The 16,901-nt window shown below is 49.3% G+C and overlaps 1 protein-coding gene across 1 annotated transcript in view; it reads right to left on the reverse strand.

The window, feature by feature from the left end:
• The window catches only part of SUZ12 (SUZ12 polycomb repressive complex 2 subunit), a 628,949-nt gene that overhangs the window by 508,263 nt on the left and 103,785 nt on the right, over positions 1 to 16,901 (reverse strand). Inside the window, exon 5 of the mRNA XM_069199996.1 lies at positions 7,728 to 7,777. Within this exon, the coding sequence (XP_069056097.1) occupies positions 7,728 to 7,777 (50 nt within the window). The remainder of the gene's footprint in view (positions 1 to 7,727; positions 7,778 to 16,901) is intronic.

Below are 16,901 nucleotides of genomic sequence, written 5' to 3' on the forward strand. Positions count from 1 at the left end.
TGACTCCTCCTTGTTATTCTCATTATTTTCTCCGGCCTTGCCGCCAAAAGTGGGGCCTGGCCGGAGGGGGCGGGCAACTCCACTAGCTGGAGTGTCCTGCTGGGTTGGCACAAAGGAGGTGAGCCTTTGAGGCTCACCGCCAGGTGTGACAATTCCTGCCTGGGAGAGGCGTTAGCATCTCCACCCAGTGCAGGCTTTGTTACTGGCCTCAGAGTGACAAAGGCACTCTCCCCATGGGGCCAGCAACATGTCTCGGTTTGTGGCAGGCTGCTAAAACTAGTCAGCCTACACAGATAGTCGGTTAAGTTTCAGGGGGCACCTCTAAGGTGCCCTCTGTGGTGTATTTTACAATAAAATGTACACTGGCATCAGTGTGCATTTATTGTGCTGAGAAGTTTGATACCAAACTTCCCAGTTTTCAGTGTAGCCATTATGGTGCTGTGGAGTTCGTGTTTGACAGACTCCCAGACCATATACTCTTATGGCTACCCTGCACTTACAATGTCTAAGGTTTTGTTTAGACACTGTAGGGGTACCATGCTCATGCACTGGTACCTTCACCTATGGTATAGTGCACCCTGCCTTAGGGCTGTAAGGCCTGCTAGAGGGGTGTCTTACCTATACTGCATAGGCAGTGAGAGGCTGGCATGGCACCCTGAGGGGAGTGCCATGTCGACTTACTCGTTTTGTCCTCACTGGCACACACAAGCTGGTAAGCAGTGTGTCTGTGCTGAGTGAGAGGTCTCCAGGGTGGCATAAGACATGCTGCAGCCCTTAGAGACCTTCCTTGGCATCAGGGCCCTTGGTACTAGAAGTACCAGTTACAAGGGACTTATCTGGATGCCAGGGTCTGCCAATTGTGGATACAAAAGTACATTTTAGGTGAAGGAACACTGGTGCTGGGGCCTGGTTAGCAGGGTCCCAGCACACTTCTCAGTCAAGTCAGCATCAGTATCAGGCAAAAAGTGGGGGGTAACTGCAACAGGGAGCCATTTCTTTACACAAGCCCCCCCCAGCCCACAGGCCAGGAGACTCAGCCAACGCTGGAAGAGTCTTCCTAGTCTGTCAGGCGAGGAAGAGTAGAGGAAATGGCTGGTTTGTTGCAGGGCCTACTCTGCCTTACATCCTCCTGTTCAGGTCATTCCCTCTGGGGAACTGACCCACTTCCACAGTGATAGGACCTAGTCTGAACTGCCTCTTGTCTGTGCTTTTTATGTCTTCACCCATTCTCTCTATTTTGAGGTCAGAGGTATCCACCTCTGCTAATCTTATCTTAGCCAGGGTCACCCCTAGCTTACCCAAAGAGGTTACCCAGAGCTGGAGTAACCCCACCATGACCAACAGGGTCAGGGGGCCTAACTTGTTATTTGGCATGGGGTCAGACCACCATGCCAAGGATAGTGCAGCCATAAAGGCTAACACCCAGCAGAGGCCACTGACAGCTGTCAGTGCCCAGAACCACACCTTTAGCTCTTCACCTAAAAGGGAAGGGGCTAAGTTACAGGCTTCTTTGGGTTCAGGTTGCCTGTCTGCTGTATTAGAGTGGGGGGTTACCACATCTTGTAGTAAACACCCTTCTTCCACTCTTTCTTCTGTTAGCTGAGGAGCCACCCACTCAGGTTTAACAGTTGCCTGACTAGCCAGGACTTCTTGTGGGTCAGGTTGGACTTTATCAGGGCCATTTTTGGAGTTCTCCCCTACTGGAGCAGAATCTCCTTGGCTTGCTGTAACCTTGGCTAAAGGTTGTCCACCCTTCCTACTCTGTTTTCTTTTCTTCTTTTTCTGGGGCCTGCTTGCATTTACTGCAGAGGCAGGACTTCCAGAATCCTTGGGAGAGGACTGGCACTGGACCAGTTCCTCTCTTGGGCTCTGACTAACCTCTGGGTAGTCATTTCCAAGGAGACAATCAAGGGGGAGGTCTGTACTGACTACTACCCTTCTCCAGCTAAGAGTGCCACCCACTTCTATGGGCACTAAAGCCACAGGTCTCTTAGTGACCCTGTCTAGGCTAACTCTTACCCTGGCAGTCTCACCTGGGATGTACTGGTTTGAGAGCACCAGCCTGTCATGCACAATAGTGTGACTGGCACAAGTGTCTCTCAGGGCAGTGGTTGGGATTCCATTCACCAGTAGGTGGTGGAAGTGTCTACTTCCCTCTGGAATCTCCAACTCACCTGTTGGGCCCTGTTTCCAGTTGAAGGCTATGAAGACCTCCTCATCTGAGGAGTCATCTCCCATGGCTACACTGGTTACCCCTGGAATCTTGTTCTGGGGTTTGTTTTTGGGACAAGAAGTGTCCTTGGTGTGGTGCCCAGACTGTTTACAGTTGTGGCACCATGCCTTAGTGGCATCCCAGTTCTTACCCTGGTACCCACCTTTGTTTTGGGTTGTGTCTTGGGGCCCACCCACCTGTTCTGGTTTTTGGGGGCCTACAGAGGACTCTTTTTCTTTGTTTCTAGTGTCACCCACTTTCTCCTGGGGAGTTTTTGTAACCCCTTTCTTTTGGTCACCCCCAGTGGAAGTTTTGGTTACCCTAGTCTTGACCCAGTGGTCTGCCTTCTTTCCCAATTCTTGGGGAGAAATTGGACCTAGGTCTACCAGATACTGATGCAACTTTTCATTGAAGCAGTTACTTAAAATGTGTTCTTTCATAAACAAATTATAAAGCCCAACATAGTTACACACTTCATTTCCAGTTAACCAACCATCCAGTGTTTTGACTGAGTAGTCTACAAAATCAACCCAGGTCTGGCTCGAGGATTTTTGAGCCCCCCTGAATCTAATTCTATACTCCTCAGTGGAGAATCCAAAGCCCTCAATCAGGGTACCCTTCATGAGGTCATAAGATTCTGCATCTTTTCCAGAGAGTGTGAGGAGTCTATCCCTACACTTTCCAGTGAACATTTCCCAAAGGAGAGCACCCCAGTGAGATCTGTTTACTTTTCTGGTTACACAAGCCCTCTCAAAAGCTGTGAACCATTTGGTGATGTCATCACCATCTTCATATTTTGTTACAATCCCTTTGGGGATTTTTAGGATGTCAGGAGAATCTCTGACCCTATTTAAGTTGCTGCCACCATTGATGGGACCTAGGCCCATCTCTTTTCTTTCCCTTTCTATGGCTAGGAGCTGCTTTTCCAAAGCCAATCTTTTGGCCATCCTGGCTAACTGGATGTCCTCTTCACTGGGGTTATCCTCAGTGATTTCAGAGGTGTTGGTCTCTCCTGTGAGGGAACCAGCATCTCTGACTATTATTTTTGGAGTCAGGGTTTGAGGGACCCTGTTCTCCCTAGATAGGACTGGTAGGGGGGAATTGTCCTCCAAGTCACTATCCTCTTCCTCTGAGTTGCCACCCTCAGAGGGGTTGGCCTTTTCAAACTCTGCCAAAAGCTCCTGGAGCTGTATTTTGGTAGGTTTGGGGCCCATTGTTATTTTCTTTATTTTACAGAGTGACCTTAGCTCCCTCATCTTAAGATGGAGGTAAGGTGTGGTGTCGAGTTCCACCACATTCACATCTGTGCTAGACATTATGCTTCTAAAAGTTGGAATACTTTTTAAGAAACTAAAACTGGTTCTAGAATCTAATTCAAACTTTTACAAACTTTTAAACTCTAAAAGAAATGCTAAACAGGATCTAACACAAGGCCCTAGCAGGTCTTTTAAGAATTTAGAAAACTTTTCAAATTGCAAAAATCAATTTCTAATGACAATTTTGGAATTTGTCGTGTGATCAGGTATTGGCTGAGTAGTCCAGCAAATGCAAAGTCTTGTACCCCACCGCTGATCCACCAATGTAGGAAGTTGGCTCTGTATGTGCTATTTCAAAGTAAGGAATAGCATGCACAGAGTCCAAGGGTTCCCCTTAGAGGTAAAATAGTGGTAAAAATAGATAATACTAATGCTCTATTTTGTGGTAGTGTGGTCGAGCAGTAGGCTTATCCAAGGAGTAGTGTTAAGCATTTGTTGTACATACACATAGACAATAAATGAGGTACACACACTCAGAGACAAATCCAGCCAATAGGTTTTTATATAGAAAAATATCTTTTCTTAGTTTATTTTACGAACCACAGGTTCAAATTCTACATGTAATATCTCATTCGAAAGGTATTGCAGGTAAGTACTTTAGGAACTTCAAATCATCAAAATTGCATGTATACTTTTCAAGTTATTGACAAATAGCTGTTTTAAAAGTGGACACTTAGTGCAATTTTCACAGTTCCTAGGGGAGGTAAGTTTTGATTAGTTTTACCAGGTAAGTAAGACACTTACAGGGTTCAGTTCTTGGTCCAAGGTAGCCCACCGTTGGGGGTTCAGAGCAACCCCAAAGTCACCACACCAGCAGCTCAGGGCCGGTCAGGTGCAGAGTTCAAAGTGGTGCCCAAAACACATAGGCTAGAATGGAGAGAAGGGGGTGCCCCGGTTCCGGTCTGCTTGCAGGTAAGTACCCGCGTCTTCGGAGGGCAGACCAGGGGGGTTTTGTAGGGCACCGGGGGGGACACAAGCCCACACAGGAATTTCACCCTCAGCGGCGCGGGGGCGGCCGGGTGCAGTGTAGAAACAAGCGTCGGGTTCGCAATGTTAGTCTATGAGAGATCTCGGGATCTCTTCAGCGCTGCAGGCAGGCAAGGGGGGGGTTCCTCGGGGAAACCTCCACTTGGGCAAGGGAGAGGGACTCCTGGGGGTCACTTCTCCAGTGAAAGTCCGGTCCTTCAGGTCCTGGGGGCTGCGGGTGCAGGGTCTCTCCCAGGCGTCGGGACTTTAGGTTCAAAGAGTCGCGGTCAGGGGAAGCCTCGGGATTCCCTCTGCAGGCGGCGCTGTGGGGGCTCAGGGGGGACAGGTTTTGGTACTCACAGAATCAGAGTAGTCCTGGGGTCCCTCCTGAGGTGTCGGATCGCCACCAGCCGAGTCGGGGTCGCCGGGTGCAGTGTTGCAAGTCTCACGCTTCTTGCGGGGAGCTTGCAGGGTTCTTTAAAGTTGCTGGAAACAAAGTTGCAGCTTTTCTTGGAGCAGGTCCGCTGTCCTCGGGAGTTTCTTGTCTTTTCGAAGCAGGGGCAGTCCTCAGAGGATGTCGAGGTCGCTGGTCCCTTCGGAAGGCGTCGCTGGAGCAGGATCTTTGGAAGGCAGGAGACAGGCCGGTGAGTTTCTGGAGCCAAGGCAGTTGTCGTCTTCTGGTCTTCCGCTGCAGGGGTTTTCAGCTGGGCAGTCCTTCTTCTTGTTGCAGGAATCTAATTTTCTAGGGTTCAGGGTAGCCCTTAAATACTAAATTTAAGGGCGTGTTTAGGTCTGGGGGGTTAGTAGCCAATGGCTACTAGCCCTGAGGGTGGGTACACCCTCTTTGTGCCTCCTCCCAAGGGGAGGGGGTCACAATCCTAACCCTATTGGGGGAATCCTCCATCTGCAAGATGGAGGATTTCTAAAAGTTAGAGTCACCTCAGCTCAGGACACCTTAGGGGCTGTCCTGACTGGCCAGTGACTCCTCCTTGTTATTCTCATTATTTTCTCCGGCCTTGCCGCCAAAAGTGGGGCCTGGCCGGAGGGGGCGGGCAACTCCACTAGCTGGAGTGTCCTGCTGGGTTGGCACAAAGGAGGTGAGCCTTTGAGGCTCACCGCCAGGTGTGACAATTCCTGCCTGGGAGAGGCGTTAGCATCTCCACCCAGTGCAGGCTTTGTTACTGGCCTCAGAGTGACAAAGGCACTCTCCCCATGGGGCCAGCAACATGTCTCGGTTTGTGGCAGGCTGCTAAAACTAGTCAGCCTACACAGATAGTCGGTTAAGTTTCAGGGGGCACCTCTAAGGTGCCCTCTGTGGTGTATTTTACAATAAAATGTACACTGGCATCAGTGTGCATTTATTGTGCTGAGAAGTTTGATACCAAACTTCCCAGTTTTCAGTGTAGCCATTATGGTGCTGTGGAGTTCGTGTTTGACAGACTCCCAGACCATATACTCTTATGGCTACCCTGCACTTACAATGTCTAAGGTTTTGTTTAGACACTGTAGGGGTACCATGCTCATGCACTGGTACCTTCACCTATGGTATAGTGCACCCTGCCTTAGGGCTGTAAGGCCTGCTAGAGGGGTGTCTTACCTATACTGCATAGGCAGTGAGAGGCTGGCATGGCACCCTGAGGGGAGTGCCATGTCGACTTACTCGTTTTGTCCTCACTGGCACACACAAGCTGGTAAGCAGTGTGTCTGTGCTGAGTGAGAGGTCTCCAGGGTGGCATAAGACATGCTGCAGCCCTTAGAGACCTTCCTTGGCATCAGGGCCCTTGGTACTAGAAGTACCAGTTACAAGGGACTTATCTGGATGCCAGGGTCTGCCAATTGTGGATACAAAAGTACATTTTAGGTGAAGGAACACTGGTGCTGGGGCCTGGTTAGCAGGGTCCCAGCACACTTCTCAGTCAAGTCAGCATCAGTATCAGGCAAAAAGTGGGGGGTAACTGCAACAGGGAGCCATTTCTTTACAACTGTTTATACGGCCTTCAATCACCTTAAATGCATGTCTTTCTGTCTCCTATTCTCTCTGTCGATTGTAGAAAAATCAGAGTCCTGTACCCACTCCATTTTGGTCACTACTCCATTTCGACCTTGTCTGTATAGGCCTGGTCTTTCCTGGGGATATGCTTTTGAACCTGTGCCATGACAGTGTGTTCACCTTTGTTTTTCCCTTGCATTAAAGGCTTTTTGGCTGAAACTTAAATATCACAGAGCTCAGATATGTGGTCCATGGCAAACATAAGGTGCAGACCTGGAGACTATCCTTCTAAGCAAATTTGTGGTGGCATTTTCAGAATAGTCTAAATACCATGTGCTCCTTACTCCAAGCGCATGGTCTCAGCAACACTGTTGATGACATCATAGTCTGCTGGTTAGAGTTTAAACCCCAGAGATCTTTGGTGTAAACCAATGATTCTCTTTGATTTCCTTCAGTGTGTTATGCTTCCATTCAATTCATTCTCATTCCTCTTCAATTGTTCCTAAAAAATAACTTATCTTTTCTGGTCATGGAGCTACCTACATTTCATCCAGACCCAACAGCAGAAAAACTAATCTTGAGATGCCGATCATGCAAAGGAGGTTCATGGTAGTACATCTGACATCATCAAGGTGAAACATAGCACATAGCTCCAAATGGTCGATGAACAGCAAAACATTTCACAAATCAAGAAAAGATTGATCCTACAGAAATCTTGTTACATTGTAACACAGAAATCGAAAGCTTCAGCCTTGCCTAAGGGCCAGGAGGATTTGACAACCTACTGTCTCATCCAAGGGTGTACGCCATGTCCCTTTTCTTCATTTCCTCATTACTTAATGGTGACACCACACAAGGGAGGGAGCAATCTGTGCACTTCAACCTTGCATTAAGGCACATGGATAATCCAGCACCCATGCCACCTATCAACTGCATTGGTATCCTGCACCCTATTTGCATTAACTTAAGAAGGCATAGTGAGACGGAAAGAATACATTTGTATAGAAAGAACAAAGACTAAACCGTTTATAGAAGACTGTGACATTGAATCTCAGTTTGGGTAAAAATAAAAAAATAAAAATAAAAGAGGAGGAGTGGTGAAGGAAGCTGTAATTTAAGATCTTGATACTTAAAGCAGAGCCTTCTATATAATGTATTCTCCAAATCTTGAGCAGGTTTGTGGTTCATACACTTAAGTTTGGAAAAAATAATTACTGAGAGTAATTTTGAAATGCATACATACCATTTTTATGGAAGAAACCGGTAAACGTAAGCTGAAGATGGGCAGATAGGCTAAAAAAGGGAAGAGGGAAAAGAAGAAAAAAAAAAAAAAAAAACAAGAGCTCACGTTAACATTGTTAAAAGCTTTTGATACCTGTGAATTGTTCAAGCATTAACTTTCACATCTTGTACACTTTGTGAAGAATGCACCATATCACTGCCTTGCCACCATTCCCCTCATCGCACCCAAGGTCAGTGAGCTTGAGAGGCTCACTAAATGATCAGAAATTAGAACCTTTTGTTTCATCAGAGGCTCGGCTTCAAATTTTACCTGACAGGGTGAGAAGCAATAAACTAGCCCACTTCAAAATTATCTTTTAGGACACTCATTTGAAACAGAATAAAGATAACATGAGAGTATTAGGGGTGAAGTGCTGAGAAAGACAATTAATTCCTCTACCTTCTCGCCTCAACGAAAGAGAGAAGTGGCAGGAATTCCCTATTGTGGAACGTGTGCTGGGAAGCCAGAAGACCATTAGTTTTTTCGTAATAGAATCCAAAAGCAACTCACTGTCACTAATGCCTGAAGAACACCCTTCCCACAACAGCATAAGGAAAAATGTTACTTACCCTGCACGCATCTGTCTGTAGGGTGCAGTGCCTTAGAATCACATGTTCTGCATAATCCTGCCATCTAGTGTTAACCCTAGATGTTTTCAGGTTGTTTCCCTTCAAATAATTATTTCGAGTCACAAGCTATAGTAACTTATCCCTTACCTAGCAATGTGCATGGACATTGATTGCATGTTAGATTGTACTGCACACAGTGCATGAGAGTAGTATAGAGTGGTGAGTGAACACTATATGATGCATATGTGTATTGCATAAAGATAATGAGCTAAAGAGTAAAGAGATTTGTGGTCGGAACCACACGGGTCCAGGGAGGTGCATGTGAATCTACAGCATTAACGCTACAAAAAGATAGGGTTACGAACATTTTATGTTCACAGCATTTGCTGCTTGTCATACACATGCTCTGCACAGACTTCTCTAGCTAGGACAACCACAATAGTGTGTGGGGTTGATCAAGTAGTCGCCTTATATATGTTGGCTAGGGGAACGTTCTCTAAGAGGGCCATGGATGAAGCCTTCTTGCGATTAGTCAGCCCCAAGGGTACTGGGAAGGGTTCCTTTTGATAGGAAGTCTGTATACACTTGACTATCCCTTCAGCAATTTCTGCTTCAGATATAGGCTGACCCTTATGAGGCTTTGCAAAGGCCACAAACAGCTGGTCTGCCTTGTGAAGGGATATGGTTCTATGTAGTACATCACAGCGCAGTTTATGTCCAAGGTATGTGGGCACTCTTTCTGCTACTAAGTCTGGTTGGGGAAAGAAGACTGGTAGCTCTATAATCTGGTTGAGAAGAAAAAGGGAAACCACCTCAGTGTTGTCCTGAGCACCACCCTGTGCTTGTGAACCTGGATGAAGGTGTCTTGCAGTGTGTAGGAAGTTAGCTCTGTGTGTACTATTTCAAAGTAAGAAATAGCATGCACAGAGTCCAAGGGTTCCCCTTAGAGGTAAGATAGTGGCAAAAGAGATAATGCAAATGCTCTATTTTGTGGTAGTGTGGTCGAGCAGTAGGGTAGTGTTAAGCATTTGTTGTACAAACACAGGCAATAAATGAGGAACACACACAGACAATTCCAGGCCAATAGAAATAAATAGAAAAATATATTTTCTTAGTTTATTTTAAGAACCACAGGTTCAAGATTTACAATCAATACTTTAAATGAAAGGTATTTCACTCAGGTATCTTAGGAACTTTGAATCATCACAATAGCATGTACAGTTTTGGCACAAATGTCAATAAGCTATTTTGAAAATGGACACAGTGCAAAAATCAACAGTTCCTGGGGGAAGTACGTAAATGTTAGTTTCACAGGTAAGTACAACACTTACAGGGTTCAAAGTTGGGTCCAAGGTTGCCCACCGTTGGGGGTTCAAGGCAACCCCAAAGTTACCACACCAGCAGCTCAGGGCCAGTCAGGTGCAGAGGTCAAATGGTGTCCAAAACACATAGGCTTCAATGGAAAGAGGGGTGCGCCGGGTCCAGTCTGCCAGCAGGTAAGTACCTCATGACTTCAGAGGGCAGACGGGGGGGGACGACCACAAGCAGGCACAGAAAATACACCCTCAGCGGCACTGGGGCGGCCGGGTGCAGAGTGCAAACAGGAGTCGGGTTGTCAATAGGATTCAATGGGGTGACACGGGGGTCTCTTCTACGATGCAGGCAGGCACAGGGGGGCTCCTCCGGGTAGCCACCACCTGGGCTAGGCAGAAGGTCGCCTGGAGGTCACTCCTGTACTGGAGTTCGGTTCCTTCACGCCCTGGGGGCTGCGGGTGCAGTGTGGTTTCCAGGCGTCTGGTTCTTTGAAGCAGGCAGTGGCGGTCAGGGGGAGCCTCTGTATTTCCTCTGCAGGCGTCGCTGTGGGGGCTCAGGGGGTCAACTCTAGCAACTCACGGGCTCGCAGTCGCCGGGGAGTCCTCCCTGTAGAGTTAGTTTTCCGCAGGTCGAGCCGGGGGCGTCGGGTGCAGAGTGGAAAGTCTCACGCTTCCGGCAGGAAACGTGTAGTCTTTAAAAGTTGCTTCTTTGTTGCAAAGTTGCAGGTTTGTTGAACAGGGCCGCTGTTCTCAGGAGCTTCTTCTCCTTTTAGATGCAGGGTAGTCCTCTGAGGCTTCAGAGGTTGCTGGACCCTGTGGGATGCATCGCTGTTGCAGTTTTTCTCGAAGTGGGGAGACAGGCCAGTAGAGCTGGGGCCAAAGCAGTTGGTGTCTCCGTCTTCTCTGCAGGGCTTTCAGGTCAGCAGTCATTCTTCGTCTTAGGTTGCAGGAATTTATGTTCCTCGGTTCTGGGAGCCCCTAAATACTCAATTTAGGGGTGTGTTTAGGTCTGGGAGGATAGTAGCCAATGGCTACTAGCCCGGAGGGTGGCTACACCCTCTTCTGTGCCTCCTCCCGGTGGGGAGGGCGTCACATCCCTAATCCTATTGGGGGAATCCTCCATCTGCAAGATGGAGGATTTTTAAAAGTCAGAGTCACCTCAGCTCAGGACACCTTAGGGGTTGTCCTGACTGGCCAGTTACTCCTCCTTGTTTTTCTCATTATCTCCTCCAGTCTTGCCGCCAAAAGTGGGGGCAGTGGCCGGAGGGGCAGGCATCTCCACTAGCTGAGATGCCCTGTGGCGCTGTAACAAAGGGGGTGAGCCTTTGAGGCTCACCGCCAGGTGTTACAGTTCCTGCAGGGGGAGGTGAGAAGCACCTCCACCCAGAACAGGCTTTGTTCCTGGCCACAGTGACAAAGGCACTCTCCCCATGTGGCCAGCAACATGTCTGGTGTGTGGCAGGCTGGCAAAACTAGTCAGCCCACACTGGAAGTTCGGAATGTATTTTTAGGGATGCCCTCTGGATGTATTTTTACAATAAAGAGCACACTGGCATCAGTGTGCATGTATTGTGCTTGGGAGTTTGATACCAAACTTCCCAGTTTTCAGTGTAGCCATTATGGTGCTGTGGAGTTCGTCTCTGACAGACTCCCAGACCATATACTCTTATGGCTACCCTGCACTTACAATGTCTAAGGTTTTGCATAGACACTGTAGGGGCATAGTGCTCATGCACCTATGCCCTCACCTGTGGTATAGTGCACCCTGCCTTAGGGCTGTAAGGCCTGCTAGAGGGGTGACTTATCTATGCCATAGGCAGTGTGAGGTTGGCATGGCACCCTGAGGAGAGTGCCATGTCGACTTAGTCATTTTCTCGCCACCAGCACACACAAGCTGGCAAGCAGTGTGCATGTGCTGAGTGAGGTGTCCCCAGGGTGGCATAAGGCATGCTGCAGCCCTTAGAGACCTTGCCTGGCATCAGGGCCCTTGGTACCAGGGGTACCAGTTACATATGAGAGATCAAGGGATCTCTTCAGCGTTGCAGGCAGGCAAGGGGGGGGCTCCTCGGGGTAGCCAACACCTGGGCAAGGGAGAGGGCTTCCTGGGGGTCACTCCTGCACAGGAGTTCCGTTCCTTTAGGTGCTGGGGGCTGCGGGTGCAGGGTCTTTTCCAGCCGTCGGGAAATGGAGTTCAGGCAGTCGCGGTCAGGGGGAGCCTCGGGATTCCCCCTGCAGGCGTCGCTGTGGGGGCTCAGGGGGGACAACTTTGGTTACTCACGGACTCGGAGTCGCCGGAGGGTCCTCCCTGAGGTGTTGGTTCTCCACCAGTCGAGTCGGGGTCGCCGGGTGCAGTGTTGCAAGTCTCACGCTTCTTGCGGGGAGTTGCCGGGGTCTTTAAAGCTGCTCCTTGAAACAAAGTTGCAGTTCTTTTGGAGCAGTGCCGCTGTCCTCTGGAGTTTCTTGGTCTCTTGGAAGTAGGGCAGTCCTCTGAGGATTCAGAGGTCGCTGGTCCTGGAGAAAGCGTCGCTGGAGCAGGGTTCTTTAGAAGGCAGGAGACAGGCCGGTAGGACTGGGGCCAAAGCAGTTGGTGTCTTCTGTTCTTCTTCTGCAGGGGTTTTCAGCTCAGCAGTCTTCTTCTTCAGTAAGTTGCAGGAATCTAAATTCTTAGGTTCAGGGGAGCCCTTAAATACTAAATTTAAGGGCGTGTTTAGGTCTGGGGGGTTAGTAGCCAATGGCTACTAGCCCTGAGGGTGGGTACACCCTCTTTGTGCCTCCTCCCATGGGGAGGGGGTCGCATCCCTAATCCTATTGGGGAATCCTCCATCTGCAAGAATTTCTAAAAGTTAGAGTCACTTCAGCTCAGGACACCTTAGGGGCTGTCCTGACTGGCCAGTGACGACTCCTTGTTATTCTCATTATTTTCTCCGGCCTTGCCGCCAAAAGTGGGGGCCGTGGCCGGAGGGGGCGGGCAACTCCACTAGCTGGAGTGTCCTGCGGCGCTGGCACAAAGGGGTGAGCCTTTGAGGCTCACCGCCAGGTGTGACAGCTTCTGCCAGGGGGAGGTGTTAGCATCTCCACCCAGTGCAGGCTTTGTTACTGGCCTCAGAGTGACAAAGGCACTCTCCCCATGGGGCCAGCAACATGTCTCGGTTGTGGCAGGCTGTTGGAACCAGTCAGCCTACACAGATAGTCGGTTAAGGTTTCAGGGGGCACCTCTGAGGTGCCCTCTGGGGTGTATTTCACAATAAAATGTACACTGGCATCAGTTTTCAGTGTAGCCATTATGGTGCTGTGGAGTCCGTGTTTGACAGACTCCCAGACCATATACTCTTATGGCTACCCTGCACTTACAATGTCTAAGGTTTGGCTTAGACACTGTAGGGGCACAGTACTCATGTACTGGTGCCCTCACCTATGGTATAGTGCACCCTGCCTTAGGGCTGTAAGGCATACTAGAGGGGTGACTTATCTATACTGCATAGGCAGTGTGAGGTTGGCATGGCACCCTGAGGGGAGTGCCATGTCGACTTACTCGTTTTGTTCTTACCAGCACACACAAGCTGGTAAGCAGTGTGTCTGTGCTGAGTGAGGGGTCCCCAGCGTGGCATAAGATATGCTGCAGCCCTTAGAGACCTTCCCTGGCATCAGGGCCCTTGGTACCAGTTACAAGGGACTTACCTGGATGCCAGGGTGTGCCAATTGTGGAATCAAAAGTACAGGTTAGGGAAAGAACACTGGTGCTGGGGCCTGGTTAGCAGGCCTCAGCACACTTTCAATTCAAAACATAGCATCAGCAAAGGCAAAAAGTCAGGGGGTAACCATGCCAAGGAGGCATTTCCTTACAACCTCCAATAGTTAGACTGAGGTGCTGGACGTCCTGATGCCTGATCTGCCATTGATTTCTAGTGAGAAGGCAAAGTCTCTTGGGGAGCTTCCTGTGTGGGCTGCTCGATATCTCTAGCAGGGCCGAAAACCTTGGCTGCCTGGCCCAGGTGGGAACCACCAGGATGAGGGCTGGGGTCATTTGCCTTATTTTCGACCTCGCCATTGGAAGGATCATGGGAGGTGTAAAAGTGGGAGCAAAGATGCTGACCAGGTGATCTATAGTGCATTACTCATGGGTATAAGTAACCTGGGAGCAACGTTTGCTCATTTTGCACTCCCACAGGTGGCAAACAGGTCGACATCGGGAGTGCCCCAGCACTGGAAGTACTGGTGCTGGTCTAGAAAAGGCCTGCCCACCACTGCAGAGAGTGATGGATGCTGGCTTTTACTAACACTAGATCTTTTATCTGACCCTGCACCTGTGACCACTGTGCTGAAAGGCACTGTTGTAAGAGTTTCAAGTGTAGCACTGCTTGAGGTCCAATAGCAATGCACGAGGCACATCATACACAACAGGTGCACTACAGCTCTGACAATATATTGTGGCAAAAGAAGAAACAAAAAAAACAACAAAAAAAATGGAACAAGCTGGCCAAAGGCTGCAACCCTTTGGGGGCGTGGGTAGGCTTTGACAGTGACCAAGCTCAGCACGGACCCTAGAAAGGGTTGGATCTGGAGGGGTTGTAAAAGGAACTTGGTCAAATTTATGGTAAACCCCTGCTATGGAGTAATGAACAAGTTACTTGCCTTCAGTAACGCATTATCTAGTAGAGACTAGATAGCTGCAGATTCCTTACCTTTGAATTCCCTGGCGTCAGCTTCGAATCCGGAATATTTTTGCTGACCAATACCCTGCGAGCGTCGTCGTTTGATGTTGTTTGGATCCGCGTGAGTCATCCGGTTCAGCGTGGGCTCGTCAGCGTCATTGGAGCCCTCTATGACATCACGGTTGTCTATACAGACGCCACCTCGGCGCGCGTATGTCAGTTCTTTTATCCACAAAACTTCCACACCAGAAGCGCAGAGTCATGGATAGAACCAGCATTAGTCTGTGCAAAACTAGGGCCCTGAAAAGGGATAAACCTTAACACTACTAGTCATATCCACAGAGCGGGAAGGCATGGGTCAGTGTAAGGAATCTGCAGCTACACAGAGTCTGTATCAGATGAACAAGTTACTTACCTTCAGCAACGCATTATCTGGTAGACTTTTAGCTGCAGATTCCTTACCTTTAAATAGATACCCAAGCCATAACCTCCTGGCGGTGGGTTGCACACAGCGCTCCTTACACTATAAAGTCCTGCACGAATGAACGGGCAAAGTACCGGTCCCTTCGTACCTGACTGTCCAGGCAGTAATGTTTTGCAAACGTGTGCAAGGACGCCCACGTTGCCGCCTGACAGATCTCCAGGACTGGTACACCTCGAACTAGCGCATTAGTAGCAGCTTTGCCCCTGGTAGAATGAGCCCACAAGCCCTCAGGAGGCTGCTTCCTGGCCAATGCATAGCATATCTTCATGCAGAGAGCGACCCAGCGCGAAATGGTTTGCTTCTGCACTGCCCAACCCTTCTTTGCTCCCACGTCCCACACAAAGAGTATGTCACCCACCCAGAACTCTTTTCTGCGGTCAAGGTAGAATGACAACACTCTTTTTGGGTCCAGACGATGGAGTCGCTCCTCTTCCTTAGAGGTTTGCGGTGGAGCAAAGAAAGTGGGCAAGGTGATATTCTAACCCAGATGGAATGGGTCACCACCTTGGGGAGGAAAGGCACGAGCTCTGAGAACTACTTTATCTGGATGGATAGTGAGTTACGGCTGCCTTGATGACAAGGCTTGCATCTCACTCACCCTCCTGGCAGATGTTATTGCCACTAAGAAGGCTGTCTTGATGGTGAGCAGCCGGAGGGGCCAGCTGTGCAAAGGCTCGAAAGGAGCAAAGTGAGGACAAGATTTAAGTCCCATTGAGGGATAATAAAGGGCGCAGGGGAAAGATATGTAAAAGCCCTTTGAGGAATCTATTTACAATGGGAGATTTGAACAAAGAAGGCTGGTCAGACAGCCGAAGAAATGCCAACAAGGCAGAAATATAGCCCTTCAGAGTCCCTAAGGAGGAACCCTGCTGGGCTAGAGACAGAATGAAAAGAAGAATGTCTGAAAGAGAAGCAGAAAGAGGGTCAATAGACCTCTCTGTACAATATAATACAAAGTGTTTCCAACTGCAGGTATATACCGTCTTAGTGGAGGGATGCCTGGCTAACTCCACGCATGAAGGCAGAGTTGACAGGCTGGGGTGGAGAACCCTCCCCTGCTGCTGCGACAGAAGATCCTCTAGAAGGGGCAGCCTGATCGGATGATTGATGCTCATTTTGAGTATCTGAGGATAGCAGACTCTGTGCCCAACCCGGAGCTGCTAAGATGACTTGGACCCGGTTGTTCTGGATCTTCTTGTGAACTCTGGGCAGAAGTGATATGGGCGGAAATGCGTATAGTAGGCCTGAACTTGTCGCTGAGCGATTGCTGCCTTGGAAACTCCAACGTGCAATACTGCTGACATTGCGTGTTCTCGTCTGAGACGAACAGATCTAACCAAGGCTCTGCCCACTGCTGAAAGAGTCCTTGCACCATCTCCGGTTGGAGATACCATTTGTGATCTGCTAGACATAGACGGCTGAGTTTGTTCGCCCAGGCGTTCAGAGAACCTGCCAGGTGTTGAACAACCAGGGTTCTGCCCTGCTGTTCCAGTCAAGTCCAGAGACGCAGAGCCTCTTGACTAAGGGTCCACGACCCCACACCGCCCTGCTTGTTGCAGTACCACATTGTGGTAGTGTTGTCCGTGAACACCTGCACTAACTTCCCTTTCACAACAGGAAGAAATGCTTTCAATGCTAGTCGGATCACTCGGAGCTCCAGCAAGTTGATATGGAGCCCAGACTCCACCAGAGGCCCCCAATCGCCGCCTCATCCCAATAGTGACGCATCTGTCACTACTGGGAGATCTGGTTGGGGAAGGGAGAGGAGTCTGCCTTTGACCCAATCGCTGTTCACTAACCACCACTGCAGGTCTTGTGCAGTTCCCTCTGAGATCTGAACCGTGTCTGTAAGACTTCCCTGATGCTGTGCCCATTGGAACATCAGGTCCCATTGCAGAACCCTCATATGCCATCTGGCATGTTTGACTAACAGGATGCAGGACGCCGTGAGTCCCAACAGCCTCAGAGTCTATCTCACCGAAATTCAGGATAGAGGCCGAAACATCGGTATCATAACCTGAATATCCTGGAATCGCTGCTCGGGAGGATAGACCCGAAATTGCACTGTGTCCAGAACACCTCCGATGAAAGGGAGCGTCCGAGAGGGAGTCAGGTGT

This window comes from Pleurodeles waltl, chromosome 7, assembly GCF_031143425.1.
Source record: "Pleurodeles waltl isolate 20211129_DDA chromosome 7, aPleWal1.hap1.20221129, whole genome shotgun sequence".
In the NCBI taxonomy this organism is placed as follows: Eukaryota; Metazoa; Chordata; class Amphibia; order Caudata; family Salamandridae; genus Pleurodeles; species Pleurodeles waltl.